This window comes from Mustela putorius, unplaced genomic scaffold (assembly GCF_011764305.1).
Source record: "Mustela putorius furo isolate JIRA1106 unplaced genomic scaffold, ASM1176430v1.1 tig00003899_pilon_pilon_pilon, whole genome shotgun sequence".
NCBI classification, from domain to species: Eukaryota; Metazoa; Chordata; class Mammalia; order Carnivora; family Mustelidae; genus Mustela; species Mustela putorius.
In genome coordinates this window covers 458,753-486,170 of record NW_025422048.1, presented here as the reverse complement: position 1 = coordinate 486,170, position 27,418 = coordinate 458,753, and the positions used below count along the sequence as shown (strand labels likewise).

Genomic DNA, 27,418 nt, shown 5'->3' with positions numbered 1-27,418 from the left:
GCTCAGTGGATGAAGTGTCTGCCTTCAGCTTAGGTCATGATCCCACGGTCCTGGAATAGAGCATCTGGCTCCCTGCTCAGTGGGGAATCTGCTTCTCCCTCTGCCTGCCACTGCCCCTGCTTGCGTGTTCTCTCTCTCTCTCTCTCAAATAAATAAATAAATAAAGTACTTAAAATAAAAAATGAAAAAAAAGCAATCTCATCTATAGCCACAACCTCTAGAAACCTATAGACTCAATTCCCTGGGACCCTCATGTCACCCTCCCCTTCACAGAATAGAAAATCTTACATTATCTGTCATTCCTCACAATGGCAGTGCAGGTCTTTCAGCCCACAGGTTCTGTCCCTGTGCTATAATAAAAAAAAATACCCTTTTCTGCACTGAAAAAGTCTCAAGAATTCTTTCTTGGCCATAGGCTACCGAACTGTACTTCAAACTACATCATTATGACAAGAACGTTTAGGAATTATGATATGTAACTGTGAAAGTATTTGGATTTGGGCTTAAGGAAAAGCCTCCTTAGGCCTTGGGTCTAAACTCCCTGTATTGAGGAGGTGGGGTGGGTGGGATTACCAGAGAGCTTGGTGTTGGGTATACCAGTATAACTCTAGAAAACATGAAGGTTGTTTTTCATTTTCCATTGGCTTATTTACAGATGTCCCTCAGAAACTTCACAGCATAGACAGCTGGGACAAGGCCAGATTTCAGCGATTTTCACAGACTTTGACAAAATCACTTGCTAATTATCAACTTAATGTCAAAACAACACTGATTTCTAACATGACCCCAAAATAAGTATTTTTAAAGCACATTAAAAATAGTTTTCTTTTTAACCTGAAAACCAGAAGGAAAGAGCCACATCACTGAATTGTTCACTGATAAGTCAAAATTAACATTTACATTATAGACTATTGCGGATGGGGGCAGTGAAGCAGTGGTCCTTAAACGTTCCCCCTCCCTCTTTATGTGGGACATCTGTGATGAGAAATATTGTCAATGAAACATATTCTGTATGTGAACGAAACAGAGATATAAGAACATTTGAGGACCACTACACTGGAAGTTGACAACTAAGACTGAAGTGTCCACGTTCGGCAAACTCTGCAATGGAAGTGGTCTGGTTAATGGTAACTGCCTAGGTGTTCCTCGTGTCATTAGACTAATCTTCAGCTAGCCCTGACAGTCTGCAAACTTTTCTGTAAAGGAACAGATGGAAATATTTTAGTCTTTTCAGGCCACAAGTGATCTCTATTGCATAATCTTTGTTTTGCAACTTTAAACCTATAAAAACCATTCTTAACTCACAGTCCATAAGAAGCCGGTGGTAGTCCAAATCCATGGATGGGCTCTATCTTTCCCATCCCTTTACTAGAACCTAGAACACAGCAGTTACTCAGTAGCTGTTTGTAAATGAATGACCTCCATGAGAGTAATTATTAACGCTTCTACTACATTGAATGAGAAAGACTGAAAATAAATGAACTAGTCATTAAACTCCAGGTTCCAGGAAACAAAAAATAAAACCAAAAGAAAGTAAAAGAATTTTTGAAGTTTTAAAGGGAAATTAATGAATTAGAACACAATCTCAGGGGTCCCTGGTTAGCTCAGTTGGTTTAGCACCCAACTCTTGGTTTCAGCTCAGGTCATGATCTCGGGGTCATGGGATTGAGACGTATGTTGGATTCCACACTTAGCAGGGAGTCTGCTTGAGGATTCTCTCCCTCTGCCCCTCCCTATACTATCTCTCAAATAAATAAATAAATTTTAAAAACCTGTCCTTCCTGCTCATGTTCTCTCTCAAAACAATAAAAATAAAATCTTTAAAAAACCAACAGCTTCAAATCTATGTTTGATTTTAAGATCAAGAGTTGATTCTTTGAAAATCCAATAGAATAGACAAACACTCACTCACTCTAGTGAAGGGAGAAAGAGAGTGAAAGACCCCTCCCCTAGAAGATAGATAGGATAACTAACCGCTTGTTTGCTTTTCTGTGAACCGCTGGCTTTTAGGCGTAAATTAGGTTATTAATTGCTTATTAATTGCTCTTTTGCCCTTCTGTAACTGCTTGGCTTATAGAAATAATAGAAGACGCCATGATGGCATTCCTACCTTCCCCCTTCTTGTTCCCCCTCCCTGCCTCTCTCCTCCCGCGCGCGGGCCCTCAGAACCAATCAGCTTGTTCCCCCTTCATGCCTCTCTCTTCGCGCGCGCGCGCGCGCGCGCGCGCGCGCGCGCGCGGGTCCCCAAAGCCAATCAGCAAACTCCACGTATGCCTTTTTCAAAAGTTCTGTCAACCAATCAGTTGCGCCCCACCCAAAACTTGTTTGTACCTGTCTATAAAAACCCGGCACCACCCCAGCCGGGTGTGCTCAGCTAGCAGGAGCTGCTGACCACCCGCCGGCGCCTGCGTAACAATAAAGAACCTCTTGCTGTTTGCATCCAGTGGCAGTGTTGGATTCTTGGGTAAGGGGATCCGCGAGTCTTTCAAGAGAAATATGTGTGTATGTAGATAATGCTCTATGACACACGTGGGGAGACACAACTCGAATGTATACATTCACATTAGCTACGGGTAATAGAAAATGAGAATACTGATGCTCAGATAAGGAATGGAGAAGATAGCTAAACATCTAGCACTCAGAAAGACAAAGCTTAGTGGCATTTCTACCTAGCTTTGATTAAACGCATGATTACTACACTAATGAAGCCAGTCTAGACCCGCAAGTTAACAGGAAAAGATGGAAACTTTCCTACTTTATTTTCAAGTTTAATATCACTCTCATGCCCAAACCTTGTAAATAGAGCTCCTGGAAGAGGTAAACCAATTTTACTGATTAGTATAGATGAAAAATTCTAAATAAAATGTAAGCAAAATGAATCCAGCTAAGTTGTTAATGATTGGTACACTCTGAGTGTGATCCTACCAAAGATGACCTTCCATGATGTAAAGACTCCCATCAGACCTGATTTCAGGCTGCTGATGGAATGTCATGGAATGCTACTAGACAGCCCCAGCAAAGCACTGGGAAATCTCCTCTCACTTTGTAAATGTGATAAAAAGTGTTTGTTTAAAACTAACAGTGAACATTAAAGAGTAAAATATGGGATCCATTCACAGTGAAGTCAAGAAAACATAGGCTTCTTTGTTTTATACATGGGTCTCTGTGTGTGTGTGTTTCTGCATATTAATCACAAAAGCATTTAGAGTGACTGCTCTTTCCTGTTTACCAGGTCCTGCCAGTATGGTATTCTGGGGGATGTTTGGAGTCCCCAGGGGTCCACATTACAATAAAGAACAAGGGAGCTGGCATTGTCCAGAGACAGGAAAGGTAAAGGGAACACTCCTGTTCCCACCTTGTAAATGCAAATCTATTCTGATTTTGCTTATCAATGGGAATGAAGGAAAAAGCATTCTCTAGGTCGGTTTTCCATCTGTACCAGGTGCCTTGGGCTATGCTAATTTGCTCCAGAGAAGAGACCACATCTGGAATTGAAAAGTTCTTGTTATCACAGCTGACTACATTTGTGGTGTCTGTCATTTCTCCATGATTCATCTGTCTCTTAAAAGTGGCTGAAGAGGGGCTCTCAGGAGGTTAGAGCCTGGCTGGTGAAGAAACTATTCCCGGTGCAGTCACTGAATGTGCAGAGTCACTTTTCTGTGCAGAGAAAAGATGACTGCCTCAGAGACTGGTGGTTCTCAGCCTCATCCAGGTGTCAGATCTCCACTTCTTTCCACCAGTAACCCTCCTCACTTTAGCGTAACAGACCTGATGGGCTGGGCCATTTAATTGTCACTGCAAGTCTGCAGTTCATAAATTCAGCCCTTAGACCTGGTCTTAAGTCTAAGTATCTGTCTATAAGCACAGGATACAGAAGACTCCTCTAGAACACCATGGACGTGTCCTGATTCTCCATATACGTTCATGTATGTTCATGTATATTCATGTATGTTCATGGGTGTTCTTGTGCATACTGTGTAATTTATTTTCCCCTATGTATGCCATAAAAAGAAGGGCTATAACAGGTTGACAGGTCACTCTACAATCAGCTGATGCCATAGTTCTCACCACAGTGACTAAATGCCTCTGTCAGTTGAGTCTCCCATTGTCTTTCTCACCATCTGTAACTCATCCCATAGTATTGCCGCTGATGCTCTGAGAAACTGTGATACCACCACATGCAATCTGCTCCCCGAGGAAGGAAATCACACCTGTATTCCTTGAATATATTAGCAACATAATCCAGAATTCCATTCTGAAGGTATTTCCTTAGGGCTGATTCTGGCATTAATTACTGTGTAAGACGGAGTTTGAACAAGAAATAAGGAACTACTCCAGTTATAATAATTTGAGAGAAGTTTGATAAAGGTACCCAGTATTGCCATCCCTAGGCCTGGTGGGAGGAGGACTGGGAGCAGAACCAGGAGATTCTTCTAGTGCTTTATAAAAATGACCACAAATTCCTTACATTCCTCCCACTGAGAAGTGGGGTCTCTGTCCCTTTCCCTTGAATCTGGGTGGATGTGAAACCCTCATGCTGTGCGATGCTCAGACCTCGTGGAAAGGCCATAAGGAATTGACCTGGGACAGCCCCAGATGCTGTCCTGGCTAAGGCTGGTCTGCACCAACTACCAGACATGCAGGTGAAGATGCTTCTAGATGCTTCCAGGCCCCAGATGAGGCCCTGGTTATTGCGGAGCACAACCAACGACCTCTACTGCACTAGAAATCCTAACCCATTGAATCCCTGAACCAAAGAGAAGGGTTGTTTTTAGGACATTAGGTTTTTTTACTCAGTGACAGTAACCGGACCAGGGAAAGAAAGTCACTCTGAAGGCAGCAGTGACCTCCAGTGGAGAGAAACAGCCAAACCCTCTACAAAGCAGGGCACCAGGAGAATAAATATCATATGTATATGATATCATATCATATAAATCAATATCAATATCATATATAAATAAATACAGTAAATAAATATCATATCAATAAATATCTCATATATATGATATATAAATATCATATATATATATTTTAAAGTAAACTCAATGCCCAATGTGGGGCTTGAACACACAGCCCCGAGATCAACTGAGCCAGACAGGTGCCCCAAGAATAAATGTTTTGATCTTACTCTACTTCCTTCCTCTGCTAAAGGATAAGGTAGCCTGCTGCTGTACTCCACACAGGTCAGACAGAAGACCAAGAAGCAGGGTACAGAAGCAGGACCGTGGATCTAATGGGCAACACAGGAGTTATCTTGCCCCAGGCCATCTGAGGACTTTGAACTTAATTCTGAAGAGAAGAGGAAGACACTGAAAGGTTTTAGGCAGGAGACTGATAAAATGATTACCCAAAAAAAACGATGTGCAGCTTTTATCAGGGGAGAGACTAGAGCCAGAGATGACTAGTTAGGAATGTAGCGTAACAGATGCAGAGTGAGGTGAGGGGGACTCAGGCAACAGTGGCAGCTGAATAAATGCAGGAGAAGCCCTTCAAGAGGAATTACAAAGAAAGAACTGCTGGACTTGTGGACCTGCGCATCAGGAGGCATGAAATAACGTATAATAACGTTTCAAGCCTGTTTAACTTAGTGTCTCGTGATCATTTCCCAAGGCTTCACCCATTCTTTTATGTGGAAGAGACAAATCTTCATGTCCATTCCTGGTTCTGCCCCCCTAAACTCAAGTCTTAAATCTCCTGCCTGCTGGAGTTCAACCTAATTTCCCTGCTATCATCTCAAACTCAAAATATCCATAAGTAAACTCATAATGTTATCAATCCACTCAGTCCTAACCACAGATTTCTGTCAACAGAACATCTCTTCATTTCTATTATCTATGAGATCTTTGGTGCTATTTTTTTAACAAATTTTTAAGGTTTTATTTATTTATTTGAGGCACAGAGAGAGAGAGAGAGAGAGAGAGAATTAGCAGGGGGAGAGGCAAAAGCTGACTTCCCACCCAGCCAGGAACTTGACGTGGGGCTCCATCCCAGGGACCCCCGGATCAGGACCTGAGCTGAAGACAGACGCTCACCTGACTGAGCCCCAGGCGCCCCTGATGCTACTACTTTTCCTCCCTATGTCCATAATCACTCCTTTGCCCATAAGTTGAAATATCTTTTTTGGAATTAAGTTCATAGAAGCTAGGAGTGTTTGTTCCATATCTGCAATCTTTGTCAAAAGCTCTTTAAAAGATTCGTGCATTGTCTTGGAAGAACTAATTACATACCATTAAGGTCCCGGTAGAATTCCCTCGATAACTCTGCCACTTCTTTCCATCAAGACTATACATGATGATAAACTGAGAGATGTAGAGGCTGGAGAACTTCTGACGGGCACCCTGGGTCATGATGCTGTGAATAATCATTGGCACCAACAGATCCACCTGCCAGTTAAAACAACACTTTATTTTAAATGTGTGTACCACCTTCTGGAATTAATTATTGGCTTAAGAAGAGGCCACACCAATACAGGCTACTTCCTGACAAAGCAGACCACTTTCAAGTCAATGTGCTGCACACGGAGCCACATAAACCTAGTGCTCTGCCCACACTTCAGCCTCAGCCAAGTCAGAGCCCATTTCTTCTCCTCTCCCCTCCCCAGGCCAGTCCCCTTCCCTATCAGCACTATAAACTGCTGTCCCTCCTTCACGTGTGAGTTCCGAAACTCTTTTCTGACTCACCCAGACAAATCAAGTGCTGCTTTCTCTATGCTTCTGCTTCCCTTTGTGGACAGTCAAGCAGGAACAGGACAGAGAGCAGCAAGGTCTTCAGAAGCTACAGCACATCTCAGCCCATTACATGCTACACCCAAATGAAGAAACTCCATTTTTGCTCATGGTGTTGTGGTGCAGACAATGGAAGTACCAGGTACACCAATTCTGTGGCTTGTTGAACTGACTTGTACTATGTCCTCATACAGTATGTGCGAGGTCTTTTTTTTAAAAAATATTTTATTTATTTATTTGTCAGACAGAGATCACAAGTAGGCAGAGAGGCAGGCAGAGAGAGGGAGAGGAGGAAGCAGGCTCCCCGCTGAGCAGAGAGCCTGGTGTGGGGCTCGATCCCAGGACCCTGAGGTCATGACCTGAGCCAAAGGCAGAGGCTTAACCCACTGAGCCGCCCAGGCGCCCCATGTGTGAGGTCTTTAATGAAGTCTTGCCAGTTTTCCCACCTACATTTTATAACTGATGAATTCTTGGCAAAGTGCCAATCTAATCTACTTCATCTTCTTCTTGTGCCTTAACTACATTATGACTGGAATCTTGGAGAAATCTGGCCATCAGAAAGTCAACATTTTCACCTGTGTATGCAGCCATGTTTGACTGTGACAGCAAGACACATCTCTGCACAGGGAAGTAAGCAAAGTGGTGAGAGTCGCTTCGTGTGCCAGCTGCTCTCATCGCCTCCCTGGCTCCCTGGAGCCATTGCTTGCTTTTGTTTTGTTTTGTTTTGTTTTGTTTTTTTTGGTAAGTCACTATAATTCTTTATTTCTCTGGGGTATTTATTTTATAAAGTTACCAGAACAAGAAAACGTATACCTGGGCTTTTTAGTAGGACAGATGGTTAAAAAAAAAAAAAAAAAAGCTCCTTGAGAATGAGGAGATTTAATACAGATTGGCTGATAATACAATTAGGTGGATTTGTAACTGGTTCAATTACCATAAGCAAACTGTGGCCGTTAGTAGATGATTATCAACCTAAAGGGGGTTCTAGAAACAGCAGAGTATAACAATTACAAATGAGGCCTCTGGACCCCAACGATCACAGTTTGAATTTTGGCTCAACCACTCATTGGCTGTATGACTTGGGGCAAGTGACTTTTCTTTGCTTCAGCTTTCTTATCTGAAATGAGGTTGACAGTAACAGTGTGGTGAGGATTTGTTAAAAATACTTGGACTTGTTTAAAGCACACAGTAAGGAAGCCCTGTCTTCTTCAATATATTTATCGTGAATTAGCTAACGTATAAAAATGTTTACTGATCAAGCAGTAAATTCAGTGAAACTGGGAAGACTAAGAAATTCTTTGGGAGATAGAAGCTTGACAAGCTGGAATAATGGGCCAGATCTAGTGTGTGGGAACTGAACATGGTGTACGACTCGGGTTCTTAGGCTGGGCACGGAAAAGGCACTCTATTTACTAGTCTCATTAGGTTGTAGACAATGAAGGACATATAATTCCCCAAATGGAAATGACAATGCTATCACAATAAATAAATCAATGGAACAACAGAAGCAGGACACACAAAGAGATGACAGTGTCCGCGACCCAGGGATATACATAAGGTTGAAAGAAGAGCAAGGTCAGAAAATGGGGTTGGACAGCTTCCCAAGAAACAAAAATTCTCAGGAATTCGTGAGTAGTCAGTTCAAACTGAGTCGTAACTAGCAGTCTTTGGGCAGTGAGTACCAGAGGCGGGGGGCACACTCGGGCTCTAGAGGCAACCGACTGTCGCGGCGAGGCCTCATGTAGCAAGTCCCTGTATGTTCGCCCTTGAAGGGGTCAGAGCCATGAGTGAACCCATGTTCACTGGATAAAATCTTTGGATATGTTGGATGAAATATAATATATTATTAAAATGATTTTCACATGTTTCTTTTTAAATGTGGCTATTGGGAAATATGAAATTACACATGTGGTTTGCATTTGTGGTTCAGATTATAATTATCATATTGGACAGTGCTTCTCTAGAGGAAATGGGAAAAGGAGAAAATCTGAAAGAGCTAGTCATTTAGAAAAGAAACAGAGTAACCTTAAAGACAAAAAACAAGCAGAAGCCACTCTGTTCTTTCTCTGTCGGTTACCTGGAGTTTGATAACAATAACTTTTGTTTTGAGCTTGCAAGAGGAATCATGACACGACTGAGTGTGATGCGCTTTCTAACCTTGATCCAGGAGAAGGGATCCTTGGTGCTCCAGGCATTGACTGATCCGGAATAATGAAGTCTGGCCAACTTTGGGGCCCACTGTCCTTTGCCCAAGAAAGGAAAAAGAGATTAGATTCAGCTGTGTTGGTCCTAGATACTTAGGAATAAAATTGCTTTCTCTTTTCTTTTAAGATTGTATTTATTTATTTGGGAGGTGCAGGAGTAGGGGAAATAGGGGAGGGGAGGGGCGGACGGAGAGGGACAAGCAGACTCACAGGCCTGAGATCACGACCGAAGCTGAAATCAAGAACCAGTTAACAGACTGGGCCACCCTGGTGCCCCTAAATTTGATCTCTTGAGAAAGGTTAAACGTAGCTGAGGAGAAGATAAAGGCAAAAAGCACAGTAGTATTTAATTTTTTAAACTTAATAATTTTGTTTATTCTTAGCACCGCTAATTAGGTGGTACTGGAATGTATTACAAGTATTATAAAATGCTATCATTACTTCTTTATTACATAATGTATGTTCCTTCTAGAAAAGTTAGTTAATGAGAAATAAAACGTAAGTAAAAATGAAAGTTAAAAAAATCATCCTTTTGGGGCGCCTGGGTGGCTCAGTGGTCATGATCAGGTCAGGTCATGATCTCAGGGTCCCAGAATCGAGCCCCCCATCAGGCTCTCTGCTCAGCGGGGAGCCTGCTTCCTCCTCTCTCTGCCTGCCTCTCTGCCTACTTGTGATCTCTCTCTCTCTCTGTCAAATAAATAAATAGAATCTTTAAAAAAATCATTCTTTTGCCTACAGACAAATAATATTATTTTGGTAAATAACTCTCAAGCTTCGTTTTCTTCTCCTTAAAGATTTTATCAATAGCCAAACTATGGAAAGAACCTAGATGTCCATGAACAGGTGAATGGATAAAGAAGATGTGGTATACATATATACAACAGAATACCATGCAGTCATCAAAAGAAATGAAATCTTGCCATTTTCAATGATGTGGATGGAACTAGAGGGTATTGTGCTGAGCCAAATAAGTCAATCAGAGAAAGACAATTATCATATGATCTTACTGATATGAGGAATTTGAGAAACAAGACAGAGGATCAGAGGGGAGGAAAAATGAAACAAGACAAAACCAGAGAGGGAGATAGACCATAAGAGACTCTTAGTCTCAGGAAACAAACCGAGGGTTGCTGGAGTGGAGGGGTGTAGGAGGGATAGGGTGGCTGGGTTATGGACATTGGGGAGGGCATGTACTATGCAGAGTGCTGTGAACTATGTAAGCCTGATGATTCACAGACCTGTGCCCCTGAAACAAGTAATACATTTTATGTTAATAATAAATAAATAAATAAATAAGAGTAACTACTACAGGTCTACATGTCTGGGATTTATCTGCTAGAGAGAGAGTGAGCGAGAGTGAACAGGCAGGGGAAGGGGCAGAGGGAGAGCGAGAAGCAGGCTCCCTGGATTCCAGGTTCTGGATTCCAAGACCCTGGGGTCATGACCTGAGCCAAGGGCAGATGCCTAACCAACTGAGCTACCCGGGTGTCTCATCAGGCCTTGTTTTCAAATGGCACTTTTTTCCCTCTAAAACAGGGTTGACAAACCTTCTTTTGTAAACAGCCAGATAATAAATAATTTAAGCTCTGCCGATCATTTGGTTTCAGCTACTTAACTGTTGTGGTAGAGTGAAAGCAGCCACAGACAACTGTAGGTCAGTGGGGCTGGCTGTATGTGTCAGTACAAGATTCTAGGTACAGACGCTGAAATACAAATTTCACATAATTTTCACATGTCATGAGACATTCTTCTTCTTTTTCCCCCCAATCATTTAAAACTAGAAAAATAATTCTTAGTTTGAAGTCTACATAAAAACAAGTGGTGGTGCTGGGGGTTGGGAGAGGGTGGTGGGTTATGGACATTGGGAGGGTATGTGTTATGGTGAGCGCTGTGAACTGTGTAAGCCTGAAAATTCACAGACCTGCACCCCCGGGGCTTATAATACATTATATGTTAATAAAAAATAAAATAAATAAATAATTGGTGGGCTGGATTTTGCCTTTAGGCCCTAGTTTGCTTACTGTTGCTCTAAAACAGTATCTGGGAGTTGTCTGCAGATCCTGCTCAAGCTTTCCTGTCGCTGCTCATAGCAGAGTGAAAACAACGGACTCAAGGGGAGCACCAGGGAATGCAGGTAGGACATGTAAGGAGGTGGTCATGAGGAGTGATAGTAGCTTGAACAGTGGCAATCAGAGGAGAGAAAATGGATTTAAGATGCACTTGTGGAGTTGACGTAATAGAAGGATGGAGATGGATGGGTTATCTAACCCAACAGAAATGAAAAAGATACAGTCGTCAGCCCAGTTCTTGGGAGACAAAATACTGGTATTTACCATATTGTCCTGAAGCTGTAATCTGAAAATCTCGGATGTATCCAGAAGCCATCCCCAGCGGAGTCTGACACTCTGAAATCAAAGGAGAGGGGCGTGACAGCTAGCGGTACCTAAAATTCAGCCTTCACAAAGGCAAGCCAGTGAGAATGGGCGAATACCAAGCAATGGTCTATAGTTTCTATTGTTTACCATGTCATTTAATTCGCTCTAATAGAACCATCCACATTCTGCAGCTGCGGAACGAAGTAGACCAATGGTTCTCTGACTTGTTTATGGTTGAATCTTGAACTCTTCCAAGCCATATTTGTAAGTTATCTTTGGCAACCGAACCAAAATTCAGTTTCAAATTTTGCTCTTGGAGATGCTGGAGCTTCACAAAGTTGTGAGAACGTAGTTATTTTTAGCACCAGTTTGTTAAATACTTAGAGCTTCAGGTTCGCACATATTTGCTCTTCCCTGAGGACTCTGATAATTTCTGCCAGCAATGTTCATTGTAGATTCGTTAATGACTGTGAGCTTGTATTTATTTCTTGATAAAAGCAACTGTCCTAGGAAGGAGGAAAGCTACTTACTCTTGTTGTACACCAGAAAAAGAGTGCTCATCCCCGCTTGTAGGTGCTCGCCAATAAGGCATTCTATCCGCCAAATTCCAACTTTGGATGGTAGCATTTCCACAGTCTCAAAAACACCTTTTCAAAAACAGAAGGAACAAAAATTATTTCTTTTTACTAAAAAATGAGCATGAGATACATTGTTTCATGCAGAACACCCAAGGAGAGCCACCTAAGTCAGTTCTACCACTCTTGGCCCCCTCAAAGCCAAAGTGCTTTGCTATGTGACCCCGCCAATTTGAAGGTACTGAAGATTGAGCTCTGATAGCCCCCACTCCTGGGAAATGGGAGAAACGGGCTGGTGGGGGAAAAGGAGAGAGCCACTGCACTCACAGAGTGCCAAAGGTTATTGTGTTTTTTTGTGCCCCCCCCATCAACCAGATGTGAGCTCCCTGGGTCAGGGAAGTGAGGGTGAGGTCCTCGTGGACCTAGGCCACTAGGGCTGCCTTGAGGGCCAACGCAACCCAGCAGTAAGAAGCTAGAGGGGTACCGAGGGGCTGAGGCACGAGTCACAAGTGACTCCCTAGAATAAAGGTGTCTGTCGTAAGTAGATAAGAACTGTCCTAGCATTTAACCTTTACCATTTCCATGCTGCAGTTCAAAGCAGCAGCCACGAAGGGGTTGGGGAGGACACACAATAAACGTAAGGCAGAGGAAGAGAAAGCTCAACCACACCTTCCTTCCCTTTCAGAGTGCACCCAGCAGTTCGGGGCTGGAGGTGTATGTGTGACATGAAGCGGCCGCAGGAGAGTTTATTACTGAAGAGTGAGCAGGAAAGTCACTGAAATTCTTGGATTTTTAACACAGAAACAGGGAAAGTTTGCTCCCACTATTAAACCTGTTTTAAAGGGGGCTGGTGGAGACCTAGAATAAAGCTGTGTTTTGATCAACACAAGTCATGCTTATATTGGTTATGGACATAAACAATTCACCCCATGGAGAACTACTGGTGCATTTGAGACGGTGGAAACCCTAACCCTAACCCAGGAAAGTGCTGCAACATTAATTATTCATTTATTCTGTTCTATTTCCTTTATAGCACGTTATCTGTATCTGAAATTATGCTGTTTATGGGCTTATTTATTTATTTGTTTTTAAAGATTTTATTTACTTATTTGACAGAGAGAGATCACAAGTAGGCGAGTGGGGGGTAAGCAGGCTCCCCGCTGAGCAGAGAACCTGATGCAGGGCTTGATCCCAAGACCCCGAGATCATGACCTGAGCTGAAGGCAGAGGCTTAACCCACTGAGCCACCGAGGCACCCCTCTGGGCTAATTTATTTATTATGTTACTTGAAAAAGTAAGTTACCTGAGATCAAAGAGTTTCTTGGCTTTGTTCATGGATTGCTTCCCCAGTGCCTGCACCATGAAAAGTAAGTACTCAGTACATACAGCAGGTAGACAAAAAGGGCAGAAATTAGCTCATACCTGGGTAGAGGTTGTAGACTGCCATTTTATACTCCTCTTTCTTCCGTACAGTGAACACGTGTCCACTGAAATGAATAGAATGGATGTTTTCACTGCTGCCCATGCTGAGCAGATACCATCGAATCTTTTGGTCCTGAGCCATTACTAAGCCAGGCTGTGTGTCCATCACATAGCCATTGACTGCTAGAGGAGAACACAGAGAAGGCTATTGCAATCCATTACATAAGTTTCTTTCCCTCTCCTCCAGTAAAAAATATTGATTCCTACAAGGATTCTACTCCTATACACACACTCTCAATTCACTGTCCAAGCCTCAGCCCGAGTAATAACTGGCGGTGGGGTATGTTACCATGGAAACGGTAATTTTCTTTAAGAGTGGGATCCTCCTTCTGGATATTGCAGGGAGCTCTGCAGTTCCTTTCCAGGTTTTCAGCGAAGTACCAGCTCTTAGTCTCATCAAAAATAGTGAAAAACAGAGCGAATTCCTGCACTGTCACTTGTCGCCCGTGAGAAGGGTTCAGTGTATCGCTGCGGCAGATCAGAAGGGGTCCAATCAAGCCTGAGTGCACATCCTTCTCCTGAGAGAAAAGACATCAATCTTATGAACGTGAATGCCCTTGCCTATGAACCAAGATAGATCTCTTATCAACTTCCATGCCACTCCAAACCAATCCTGATCTGGTAGGTTCCAGAGTGATCGTTCTCAAACACAAATATGATGGCACCTCCCCTATTGGAAGCTTCCCATTAAGCTTACGGTAAATAGAAAAATTCTCAGCAGATAACATGAAGTCCATTTCTTCTAAACCAGTAAGTGGCCAGTGCAATGTCCATCTGCTTACCAGATCAACATCAGAAAAATAAGCCCAGGCTTTGCAGTCAAACTCATCTTTAGTGGGTGCCATATGCTGCTGCACTGTCCAAAAGTAAATTCTGGTTTCATTAGGGTTGACAAACTTTCTTCTAGGTTCTGCTCCACGCCTCTGATCTTCCTCATAAGAAATAAGGCTAGAATAGAAGGAGTAGGGACGAGAGGCCTGGTTTTTGAAAGTTACCTGCAGAGAAAAAGTAAATACAAAATTTAAAAAAAGAATTTGAGTATCATGTTTTAGGATCATATAAAGTCCTTAGCTTAAGGTTTATATCCCTAACAGCAATGCCTATTTGGGGTTTATCCAAGTTCTTAATGCCCGGAGGAAGTGGTACAGAGGATGGGTGTTATCAGGACCCAAACCTCAGCTCTATCTACGGAGGAAACTGAGGTATTTTTGAACTCTAAAATCGTTAAAGCATGAGCTCAAAGTTGCAAAAGAGAAAATTCCTAAATACTGAAAAGCTGTTCAAAAGTAAAAGGGAAAATATCACCCCAGGGTTTTCAGAGACCGTAAGCCCAAGAATCAACATGTGTGGTTCTTATGACAAATTCCAGGAATTTTTGGCTCACACAATGCACCAAAATAACTTGAAGTCTACAGGAATTACTTATGGGTTAAAAGGTTAAGTGTTAAAAAATAAGCAAATAAATAAAATAAAAGGTTAAATGTGAAGCAATTAAACTGTAAAAAACAAAGTTGAATGTATAAGTGATTTTAAGAAAAAAATCTTTGTATAGGAAAGGATTTTTATAAACATAAAAGCTGTGTGTCACAAAAGAAAGATTTATGGATTACTATCAGTAATTCAAACCTGTTTTATTTCAAAAATCATTATAAATAAAATTAAAAGATGACAAACTTGGGAAAATATAGGGTAATATAAACTGATAAGAAAAGTTCTCCCTCAAAAGGTCAAATGTGCAAAGGACATTAATAGATAATTCTTTAGAGAAAGTCTTAAAATGTTCATGTATATTGTACTTCTGGAATTTTACCCAAGGAAAAGGGTGTGACTGCAACATTATTGAACTAGTGAAAACATAGCAAACTATTTAAAAGGTTGTTCAAAGTAAATGGTTAAGTAAACCATAAATTCACATAATAGACTATTATGCCATCATTAAACAAGATATTTAGAAAGTATTTCTAATGACACAAGAAATATTGACAATATGGGGTGCCTGGGTGGCTCAGTGGGTTAAGCTTCTGCCTTCGGCTCAGGTCATGATCTCAGGGTCCTGAGATCGAGCCCCACATCAGGCTCTCTGCTCAGCGGGGAGCCTGCTTCCCCCTCTCTCTGCCTGCCTCTCTGCCTACTTGTGACCCCTGTCAAATAAATAAATAAAATCTTAAAAAAGAAGAAATATTGACAATATGCTATTTAGTCCAAAACGAAGAGCTGTGATCTTGGGGTTGTGGGATTCAGCCTCACGTTGGGATTCTTTCTCCTCCCTCTGCCCCTCCCACTCTTGCTCTCTCTTTCTTTCTTCCTAATATAAATAAATAATAAATCTTTTTTTTTTTTAAAGAAGAGGTAAAATTATACGTTGCATAATTTTGAGCACATAAAGAAAAGAATACATAGGACAAAGAGAACATACACCAAAATGGTAGTTATGGGATTATTTTTCAAATTTTTGATTTTCTATACTTTAAAATTCTCAGAAAGTGAAAATACATTATTTTTATAAATAGAGACAAAAAAGTATATAGGATTAATTTTCTTATAGCTTCATTGTTCTAAACTCACCATGATATTGTCTTCAACTTCCGCTCTTATATATGGCCCCAAGAGTCCCAAGTGTTCGTTTAGTTCTCCACGGTATAAGGGCTGAGTAAAAGACCCATCAGTAAATTCCTGGAAAACCACCTTCTTGAACTGAGGGACATCCCTACCTTGAGCCCTGGGGGAAAGAAGCAGAGAAAAAACAGTATCTTCATGGATCAGGTAGGTAGAAACACCCAACATTCTTGCCCTCCCTGTACTGGAGACACTTCCATAGAGTGATGACGAGCTGGAGCGAAGAAGGGGTTAGTCCAGATAACCTTCAGGTTTCTGATTTGGGCAAGTGGCTGGACAGTGATGCAGCTCACTGAGATGGGCAACCCTGGAGAAGTAGGTGGGGGTATAGAGTTTTAAACACATGGGACATCTATGTAAATTAAATTGGCAAATACAGAGGTTGAGAGCTTATAAAAGAGATCTAAATGAAGATCATGCAAAATTGAGACACTATCCAGACCATGTGAGTGGCTTATTACAGCTGATAATTAATTTTGTTATGTCCTCATCTTATAGGACAAGCAAGCAACATGTTGCATAGGTAACCACTCCATCTTCCTGACATACTCTCTCCAGGCTTCACTAGTGTAGAAGTTCCTCGAAAGCAGGGGTTTTGTCTGTTTTGTCCACTGCTGTACTGCTGTATTCCCAGCAGCTGGAACAAGTGCCTGGCACATTGTAGGTGGTCAAAAAGTATTTGTTGAATGTTAAATTCATGTAGGACTTATAAACAAATTCTGAATATTAAACAGCCACCAGGTTTCAATCCTTGGACTTCTTCCCTTTACTTAAAAAGAAATCTGGGGGTGCCTGTGTGGCTTAGTAAGTAGAGCCGGTGACTGTTGATCTCGGAGTTGTGAGTTTAAACCCCACGTTGGGTGTAGAGATTACATAGACAAACAAAAACAAACTTTAAAAAAGTTAAAACATCTGTTAGGGGGCACCTGGGTGGTTCAGTCATTAAGCATCTGTCTTGGGCTCCAATCATGATGCCAGGGTCCTGGGATCGAGCCGCGCATTGGGCTCTTTACTCATAAGGAGGCCTGCTTCTCCCTCTCCCACTCCCCCTGCTTGTGCTCTCTCTTGCTATCTCTTTTTCTCTCTGTCAAATAAAATCTTTTTAAAAATCTTCTGGAACTGTGAACTAAAATTATATAACAAAGTACATAAAACCAAAGTGCTTTTGGTATAAAAATGCAACCACTATCCAGATCAAGAACATTACCAGCAACACAGAAGGCTCATGGCCTGTGCCTTTCCAATGACATTCTTCCTAACCCTAACCCCCGTTGTGATATTTATGATGGTTATCTCTTTGCTTTTCTTTATAATTTTACCACTATGTATATATACTTCCCTAAAGAACACAGCTGAGTTTTGTCCATTTTGGCAAACCATGTTGTATACGTTCTTTTGTTTCTGGTTATGTGATATAGTTTGTATTCTGTTGTGCAAATATACCAAAATTATGAACATTCACTTCCAATTTTTGCTGCTTACACGTAGTCCTGCTCCTGCTATGAATCTTTTTTCCCCCAGCTGTGAACCTTCTTATACACATCTTCTGGTGAATGCATGCATGCATTTCTGCAGGGCACATATCTAAGAGTCGAGCTGCTGAGCATTTGTATGTTCTGCAGTGTTCCCACCAAGCAGGGGGTCCGATGAGGGTCTCGATCCCAGGACCCTAGGATCATGACCTAAGCCCAAAGCAGACACCCAACCGACTGAGCCACCCAGGTGCCCCAGCAGTCTTTTACTATTAAGTTTAATAGCCAATCGAGATTGTTCTGAGATAGTTTTTCCACCACTGATTAAGACTGAGGTCACTGTTATTAGGGATTACATTCATTTAACTTTTTGAGCAGACTTGGTGACCTTCCTAGCCACAGAAGTCTTTGAGACACCCACAGCAATGGTCTGTCTCATTTTGTGAAGAGCGAAATGGCCCAGAGGAGGATATCCAAAGAAGCACCCAGTACATATGCACTTGACAGGAACTGGAATTCAGGGTCATCTTCCAACTTCTTCCCAGGACACTGATCAATCTTCTTCAGCTCAGCAAACTTGCATTGTGAGGTGTGTAACAATCCAGCACGCATGCATAGCCAGCAATGATTAGGCCCAGACAGTTCAGGGTAATCACCAGCTACTTTCACCGGCGGGTCATTTTTGCTGTCACCAGCCATACTGCTACAACAAACGTCTTTAACAGATACATTCCTTTTTAAAAAATTTTTAAATCTTATTTTTTAAAAGATTTTATTTATGTATTTGACAGACAGATCACAAGCAGGCAGAGAGGCAGGCAGAGAGAGGGGAAGGGAAGCAGGCTCCCTGCTGAGCTAAGAGCCCAATATGGGGCTCAATCCCAGGACCCTGGGACCATGACCCGAGCCGAAGGCAGAGGCTTTAACCCACTGAGCCATGCAGGTGCCCCAACAGATACATTCTTTATTTTAAGATTTTATTTTTAAGTAATATCTATACTCAACGTGGGGCTTGAATCCAAAACCTCAAGATCAAGAGTCACCTGTTCCACTGACTGAGCCAGCCAGGCACCTCTGACAGATACATTCTTAATATCAAAGCCCACACTGTTCCCAGGAAAAGCTTAACTCAAAGCTTCATGGTGCATTTCAACAGACTTCAGTTGTAACACGGACCGGACTGGAGCAAAGCTTTGAGGACACACCTCCACTCGGCTCACAGGGAGAGTACCAGTACCACCAAGTTTGTGCACGTCCTCGTGGGGCAGACAAAAGGCCTTGTCAGTCGGATGATCTGCTGACAGGAGGCCATCTAGAGTTTCAAGCAGTTCCACTGGCATAGCCATCTATTTATTTATATCATTTAATTAACATCTAATGTATTATTTTTTCAGGGGTACAGGTCTGGGATTCACCAGTCTTACAAAGCTATCTTTGTGGGCGATGTCTCATTTCTTGTTAGGATTTGGCTCCAGCATTTTGTCATCACTCCAGCCAGAAACTGGCACAAATGCTACTGTGCTGGGGTTGTAGCCAAATTTCTTAATATATGTGCTGGCTTCCTTAACATATTCCTTGTGTCTCTTCTGGCAGCAGGTGGCTCAGTGGAATCCATTTTGTAAACCATTAGCTGTTTCACACCCAGTGTGTCAGCCAGAAGGGTCATGCTCATGGGTCTGCCCATTTTTGGAGATGCCTGTTTCAAGTTCACCAACAAGAGCAGCAATAATCAGGACATCACAGTCAGCCTGAGATGTGCCTGTACTCACATTATTGATGAATGCTCTGTGTTTTGGGACATCAATGATACTCACATAATACTTGCTGTTCTCCAGTTTCTAAGGGGAGATACCAAAAACCACCACACTCACTTTTGGCCGTTTGTCTGACACCCTGGCAGACTTGAAGGAGCTCTTTGCCATCTCAGCAGCCTCCTTTTCAATGGTTCTTAGGTCGATCCCACCACATTTATAGATCAGATGGCCAGGAGTGGAGGATTGGCCCAAATTTATGTGCCCAATGATGATAGTGTTGATATTTCCAATTAAGAGGTGGTTTTCCTTTCTAAAATAGGGGTGGTTTTCATGACACCTGTGTTTTCACCTGTGTTTTTTATATCTTAGAACTCATAAAACATTTTGCCAGTTTACACAAACAATATTTTTATTTATATTTACCCATATATTTACCCTTTCTTTACTTTTTTAGTCCTTCTTGCCTTTCACCTCTTTCATTCAGTATCATTTTCCTACTGTTTCAAGTACACCATTAGAATAGTTTTGGTGGGTTTTTGCTAGGGTGAAGTTTCTGTTTCTGTTTGTTGGAAAATGTTCTATTTTGCCTTGATTTTTTATTCATATTTTTGATGGGCAGTTATTGCATTTCAGTGTCTTCTAGATATCATTCCTGTTTTCTCTGTTTAATTAGCACTACTGAAAAATCACCTTTCTGTATCTTGTTTAAGTGTATGCTGTCTCTTTTCTTTGCCTGCTTTTAAGACTTTTGGGTTTTCTGAAGTTTCACTTCGATGAAACATGCCTAGGTGTTGATTTTTTTAGTTCATCCTATTTAGGATTTGTTGAGCTTCCTCAATCTGTGCATTGATGACTTTTAAAAATTTTTAATATTTAGTTTCTTCTTTAATCACTTTCCTTTCCTTCTGATATTTCAATTAAAAAGAAGTAAATCCTTCACACTCTATCCTTTAAGTCTCCTCTGGTTATCTGTTGCTGTATCACAAACTACTTTAAAACTTTAGTGTCTTAAAACAACAGCCATTTTATGATACTTGTCAATTCTGCTAAGTCAGAATTCCAGCAGTGCTTGGCTGGGTCAGTTGACATTGAGGCTGGTCTGGAGGGTCCAAAATGGCTTCACTCATGTGCCTGATACCATGGTGGAGAATAATGGAAACCTGGACTTGCTGAGACTCATGACCATAAGGCCTACATGTGACATTTCCAGCATGACAGCACCAGGGTAATTAGATTTCTTACACAGGACATCCCAGGAGAACTAGATGTAAGCTACATGGTATTTTCTGAACCAGCATCACTTCCACCACATCTATAGGTCACAAATTTCTGTTATATTCTTTTGGTCACAAATGAGTCCTAATGCCAGACCAGACCAAGAGGAGGGGGATTACATTTTACCTCTTGAATGGGAGAATGTCAAGGTCATATTGTACAAGAGCACATAGGACAGAACATATTGGCACACACACTTGTGGAAAATACAGTTGGCCATAGTCTTTTATTATCTCTTTTATATGTTCCATTAAAAAAATCTCTGCATGTTGCATTCCATACTACTTCATTTTACTTACCTACTCGTTCACCAATTCTTTCTACATGATGTATAAGTGTTTTAATAACTGTCTTAACTGGTCTCCCTGCCTCTATTCTTGCCCATGGAACTTGTGTTACCATTTAGTTGGTACTCTCTGGAGCTCAGACATACATAAAAGACCTGCTCTTGCTTCCCTACAACAGTAAGATATCAGAGGATGAGACACAAAGTACACAGGCCTACAGAGAGGTATACATTTGTTGCATCTGAGGAAGAGCAATGAAGCCAGTGTGGCTGGAACATGGTGAGCAGGAAATAATGGTATGAGATGAGGTCAGAGGTTTCAGAGGGTCAAATCTCTGAAACTTGAAGGCCATGGTGAGGGCTTTGGAATTTACTAAGGGGGAGATGGAAATCCCCTGGGACGTTTGGAGCAGAGAATGAGAATCAGAATTACAATTTGAAAATGTGTTTTAGCTGCTATGCTGGAGGCTGCAAGTCTAGTTCAATAATTTGCATGAGAGTTGAGGATGGTTTAGACTGGATTGGTAGCCACTGAAATGGGGAGAAGTAGCTAGACTCTTTTCCACATATTCTTTCTTTAAACCACTCGAAAACGTCTTTTATTTCCATTATTCCATAAAAACTACATATTCAAGGTCACTGTTGGTCTTTACATTACTAATTCTCAGTATTTGATAGTTGATGACTCCATCCTTGATGTGTGTGCTCGGCTAGTCTCTCTGACACCAATTTTCCTTCATTTTTCTACTAACCTCACTGCCAATACTTCTCTGTCAGCTTCACTGGTTCTTCATGTCCCTGACCTTTAAATGTTAGAGTGCTCTCGGTATCAGTTCTTTAAACTCTCCTACTTTTTGTTTACACTCATTCTCATGATGGTCTATTCTTATGCAGATAAAATCCAGTTGTATATCTCTATCTCAGATACCTTCCTTGAACTTGAGATTCACATATAAACTCCCTACCTTACCAGGTACAAAATTAGTCTCTTAATTTCTGTCCCTTCCAAAAACCTGCTGTTTGTCTAGCCTTTTCCATGGCAGTCAATGACCATTCCTTCTTTTTAGTTCCTCAGACTCCAAACACTGAAGTTATTCCTAATTCATCTTTTTCTCTCACAACCACACCTCTCCATCAAATAATTCAATTGGTTTCATTTAAACAACAACAACAACAACAACAACAACAATCATTATTTGACTATGAACTGAGTATTGGGTAAGATGAAAATGAACTGTAATGGAAAGCTGGAGATGGTTGACTAGGAAACTGGAGAGGTCAGCCTTCGGTGCATAGTGCAGGATATGGTTACAGATGTCAATAAATGTGTTGGAAGTCTGGAGGTTCACTGCACAAGCATTAGCTATGAATGAGAAGGGCTGTTGGAGAATGGATAAAAGGGGCTGGAGATTTAAGGAAAAAGTAGAAAATGCAAGACAGGGGTCCAGGACAGTGGGAAAGTCAGCAGACTAGGGCAGCACTCTATAGTTGCTATGCAGAAAGAAGGGCCCATTTGAGGTAGAAAGTGTTCTTTTTCATTCCTTAGATTTGTTCCATTCACAGGGCCTTTGCATTTCCTATTCTCTCTGCCTAGAAACATCTCTCAGGGCTCCATCAGCTATCCTCTTATCATCATTTAGGTCCCAGCATCCTCAACCTCTTCACCTCACACTTCACTTCTTCCTCTTGCCTCTCTCAGAACCTTTTCACAAGACCAAGACTATTCCTACAGCTCATAAGGTTGACTTTCTACCTGCTCCCCACTGATGATTCCTGACCCTGATTCCTATACCTTTTTGTAAGCCTCTTTTCTTCTCCATCTCACTAGAGTAAGAGTTTCATACCTTCTGGATGTGCTATCCTCTAACTCTTATTGTGGGTATCATCTAACCATCTCTTTACTCCTTGGCTTCCTCTAGACTTTGCTACCTGGATCTCAGGGTTTTCCCTTCCTTTATAAGCAATCTTTGGAGTCTCGTTCCTGCAGATAATCTGTGCCTTTTTCATTATTTCAGCACCTGGGAAAGTCAAATGTTGCAATAGCAGGCTAGAGGAATAATCAATGCACCCATACCTGTTTCTTAGTAGATTATGGGGAGATCTACTCACCCATAATCCCAGAGACGCTCCACCGCAGCAATGAAATAGTGTCGTGTTCTCTTCTGAAAGCTGCGGAGGCCCTGATTTTCATCTTCGCCATAGATGTCAAAATCTTCTCTCTTCATTTCAATCGAGAAGGTGTCATCATACTCAAATTTGTCTTCCTCTGGCTGAGGAGTACTAATGGGTATTTCCCTTTGATGGCGTTTTGAGACTGGTGGGTTTTGAGAGCACAACCTTCTAGTTCCTCCTTGCTGTGCCCAGGTGGCTTCTCTTTGGGGCTTATCTTGTCCTTCATTTATTTCTGCTTTTGAATGATTATTTTCACAAGGGCCCAGGGACAAAATGGTGTCCTTTCTCCTAAACGCTGTGTTTTTCTGTGACTTCTTTTGGGATGTCCACTCTTCTCTTGGTATCTGGGTAGCAGAGTGGTCCTCCCAAGCAAGGGGACCCAGCAGCTGGGAGGGAATCTTCTCAGAGCTTTCTGTTGATTCCAGAAAGGGCGCTTTTCCAGGTCTGTTTGTTTTATTCAGTTTAACAGGTCTCTGGGTTTTCTGAAGAAAGATCTTTTCCATGAGATCCAGGTGGCCAGGAGAATCATTGCTGGTTTTTGTAGCCAAAGAGTCTTGATGAACATGAATTTTAGGAAGTAATTCAACTTTGCCAGATGTTTTATACAAGTCTGGTTTTAAGAGAACAGGGCTTTCAAGTTTCTTGTATGTGGGTTGGTTTACGGCACTTTTCCCCATGGAGCTGAACTTCCCTTGACCTCTAATCATTTCTAAGGTTAGGAAGGCTAAAGAAAGGTTATTTCTTCTGGCTTCTTGTAAGAAATGACTGCTTTCTTGGACCCCAGAACTCCTCTCCCTAAAGGTATAATTATAGGCTGATGCTGGAAGATGAGAGGAGTTGTCTTGGGATGAGATCTTGGTCAGATCTGTATGTCTAATTGATGGAAATGCTGATACTCTTGCAAAAGGTAACGCAGAGTCATTCATTTGCATGAGGCCATGATTTCTCATAGAACAATCTGATAGGAGGGACTGAGTGGTGGCTCTTTTTTCTTTCTCATTGTACTCTATCTGTGTGAGGGTGCCTTGGGTCAAATAGGTCATGTTTTTGGACCACTGTGTTGAGGTGTCATTCAAAGTTACCCTCCTTTCAAACTTTATTTCTCCTAGTGAGAGTTTGGGTTGTTTCAAAGCCCGCTTACCACGATGAGTAATAAGATGCTGACCTGGATTAGGAGAAATCCTTGTAGGGCTTGGAAACCTCTCTACCATTTGATTTGTTTGATTTCCCAGACCTTCCAAGTTTGCTTCTTCCCTTATTTTTGAGAAATTGGCCATGTGACTCCCTTCTCTATGTGCAGAGTCATTTAATGACCTGGTGTCTTGAAGTGCTGGAGTGTGTGGCTGCTCATGTGAACCTTCTACATTTTGCTTTGTGTTTAGTGAGAAAAGGTTTTTCAGGAAATTCTTAGTGCCAATCACTGTATATACCTGAGGCAATGCCACATTCTCTTGGGTTAATTTTTCCTTTCTTTCTATCTCTTCCTGAGATTTCTTTTCTTGATTGTATGTATCATTTTCTTGGACATTAGCCAAGTTAGTAAAAAATATGCTCTTGTTCTTTGGAAAAATCATCTCTTTGAGTCCAGTGTCCTTTGTAAATTCATCCTCTCCTATTACCACCTTTTCCTCTGACAATAAATTATGATCTTTCACAGATTCTTCTGATCCTAAAGATGTTAACTGCTTTGGACTGGGCCTTTGCTCAGAGCTTAGGGAGTTCTTGCCATGGGTCTCTTTTATCCAATTTGCTGAATCTGGCAAGAATGGTATCTTGAAGAATGATAGATCTGGATTTTCCATACCTAGTGGCATAGAGCCCTCTTGTTTTTGGTGGGCCATTTCCACATTTTTTGATGAAGTAGTTTTGTTTGACACATGATTTAGCCCCAAAGCTGTAATATTTCTCTCCATAAATGTTTCATTATGAACCAAAGAAATCACTTTTTGAAACTCAGTATTACTTTCTAATATAATGTCTTGCCAGACTGATGTACTGTTCTCAATAAATAGTGTTGAGACATCAACATGAGTCTTTCCATTAGTTGTTGAGTTAATTGATGTCTTGTTCATCTTTACCAAGGAGATATTAACTTTGAATAAAGCATTATCTTTGACTAATGAAGCAGGTCCATGAACTCTTTCTTCTTTAAATAACCCATTACTCTCCATTGATAATACATTTTCCCCCAGTGAACTTTCTTGACTATTCATTAAAGCTGCTTCTAACAACCTGGAATCGTTATCTCCTTCACTCAAGCCCAAAGGTACACTGGACTGAATAAGGTGAGATGAATTTACAATGGTGCCTAAATGACTATTAAAGTGAACTGACATATTTGGAGGTTCTAAGGAACTTGTCTTTTCAGTACCTGCTGCCAACTTCTCTGATGAAATTGTTGGTGAAGTCATTAGAGTGTCTGATGAACTAGAAATTTTTAAATCAAGTTTATTCACCTCTACTGTTGCAGGTGTCTCCAAATTCGCATTTAATCTTAACTGCAGTTCTGGCTTAGGAGTAAATACTCGATCCCCACTGTGATGGAGCTCTGGTCTCAGACTTGCCACTTCAGATGCGCCCTTGTTTCCTTCTCTTGCTCCAAGTAAATGATCCTCAGCTTCATGTGTGGCTTCCTGGAAATCAGGTAAGAATAAATGTGGAGAAGGGTTCTGTCCCAACAGCATTAACAGATCACTAGAGGAGACACTTTGTGCTTTAAGTAGCTGCATTCTTTCTGCAGACTGAGGCTCCATCTTCCCTATGTCATTTTCTGGGCTTGTGGTGGCTTTGAATTGCTTCTGCTTAGTGTTAGGGTGCCTTGAATTCTGGGAGAAGCTTCTGGGTCCAATGATGTTGTTTTCATTCAGCAAGGAAGTTGGAATATCTTCATATGTGTCCTCATAATAATCACCAGTGTTCCCGTTACAACTAGAAACCTTCAGTAAGGCTGTCATGCCTCTGTTTCGAAAGTCTGAATTGTGGCACCCCAGAACCCACAGACCTGGAGATGAGGAAGAACAAGACTGGTTATTTACAACCCAGATCCCAAGCAAGTTATGTATTAGTTGTTCTCTTCTATTCCCAGATAATGAAAAAATACTAGTCAGTACCATTGTATTACAGGTCATCAAGTTAAATCCCTGGCACATAAACAGTCCAACAATGGTAGTGAAAGTGGTTTTTACACTGCCACTATTGTGGTATATCTGTCTGTAATCACAAGAAAGGTCTGTGATTAAAAGTTAATAGATATCACGATAAAAATGGAGAAATGTAATTAGCACACACAATAGTGGAGAGTCTTTTAAAGATTTTATTTATTTATTTGAGAGAAAGAGGCAGTGAGAGAGGGAACACAGGCAGGAGGAGTGGGAGAGAGAGAAGCAGGCTTCCTGATGAGCAGGGAGCCTGATTCAGGGCTCAATCCCAGGACCCTGAGACCATGACCTGAGCCAAAGGCAGATGTGTAACTGACCGAGCCACCCAGGGGCCCCCAATAGTGAAAAGTCTTAAGAGTCACATAGAAATCTTTTTTAAAAGACTTATTTTTTTATTTTAGAGAGAGAGAGAGAGAAAGTGGTCATGTGAACTGGAGGCAGAAGCAGAGGAGGAGGGAGAGGGAAGGGGAAGGAATCTCAAGGAGGATGCATGGGTCTGGGAGGTCAGATTCTAAGTAAAATAAATACATTGTGTGATAAAACTCTTGGGAACAAAAAGAGAGTAACTAAAGGGAAAACATAATAAGAACCGTAAAACAAGTAGAAGTTTCTATAAAACAAGTCATAAAAATAAGAAATGAAATCTTATTTGATTCCATAGTGAATGCAAGTTTGTGGATTGGGAGCCTAATTTCATAACATTTAAAGGATATTTTTGATGGTGTAAAACAATGTTAGGTCACAGGACACAAGAATACAAATTCAAGGGGCTACATGTACCCTGATCTTCACAGCAGTATTATCAACAGTAGCTAAACGATGGACAGAGCCTACATGTCCACTGACTGACAAATGGATAAAGAAGACTGGGTGTATATATAATGCACTATGACTCAGCCGTCAAAAAGAATGAAATCTTGCCATTCACAATGACGTGGATGGAGCTACAGTGCATTATGGATAATTGCAAAAAACTCATTATTGAGTTCATTTCCTCTGGCTACATACTCAGACACAGGATTGCTGGATCATTCTATTTTTAATTTGTGAGGAACCTCATATTGTTTTCCAGAGTGGCTGCACTAGTTTACCTTCCATCAATAATGCATCAGCGTTCCCTTTCCTCTACATCTTCACCAGCATTTGTTATCTCTTGTTTTTTTTTTTTAATAGGAATCCTAACAGATGTGAGGCGTATCTCATTTTGGTTTTGATTTAGATTTACATTTCTTTATAATGAGTGATGTTGAACACCTTTTCATATACCTATTGGCTATCTGTATGTCTTCTTGGGAAAAATTTAATGGTATCCCTTAGGTTCACA

The 27,418-nt window shown here is 41.4% G+C and overlaps 1 protein-coding gene across 2 annotated transcripts in view; it reads right to left on the bottom strand.

Moving 5' to 3' along the window:
• Positions 1–27,418, bottom strand: part of F8 (coagulation factor VIII) — a 111,607-nt gene that overhangs the window by 19,436 nt on the left and 64,753 nt on the right. The window contains exons 14-22 of one of the 2 annotated variants that reach the window (XM_045068047.1): positions 22,874–25,937; positions 15,927–16,080; positions 14,144–14,356; positions 13,651–13,879; positions 13,302–13,481; positions 11,835–11,951; positions 11,263–11,334; positions 8,883–8,968; positions 6,228–6,383 (exon numbers count right to left, since the gene is read on the bottom strand). In XM_045068047.1, the coding sequence (XP_044923982.1) occupies positions 6,228–6,383; positions 8,883–8,968; positions 11,263–11,334; positions 11,835–11,951; positions 13,302–13,481; positions 13,651–13,879; positions 14,144–14,356; positions 15,927–16,080; positions 22,874–25,937 (4,271 nt within the window). Of the gene's footprint in view, positions 1–6,227; positions 6,384–8,882; positions 8,969–11,262; positions 11,335–11,834; positions 11,952–13,301; positions 13,485–13,650; positions 13,880–14,143; positions 14,357–15,926; positions 16,081–22,873; positions 25,938–27,418 lie in introns of both variants that reach the window. The other variant, XM_004779296.3, reaches the window with a different exon arrangement.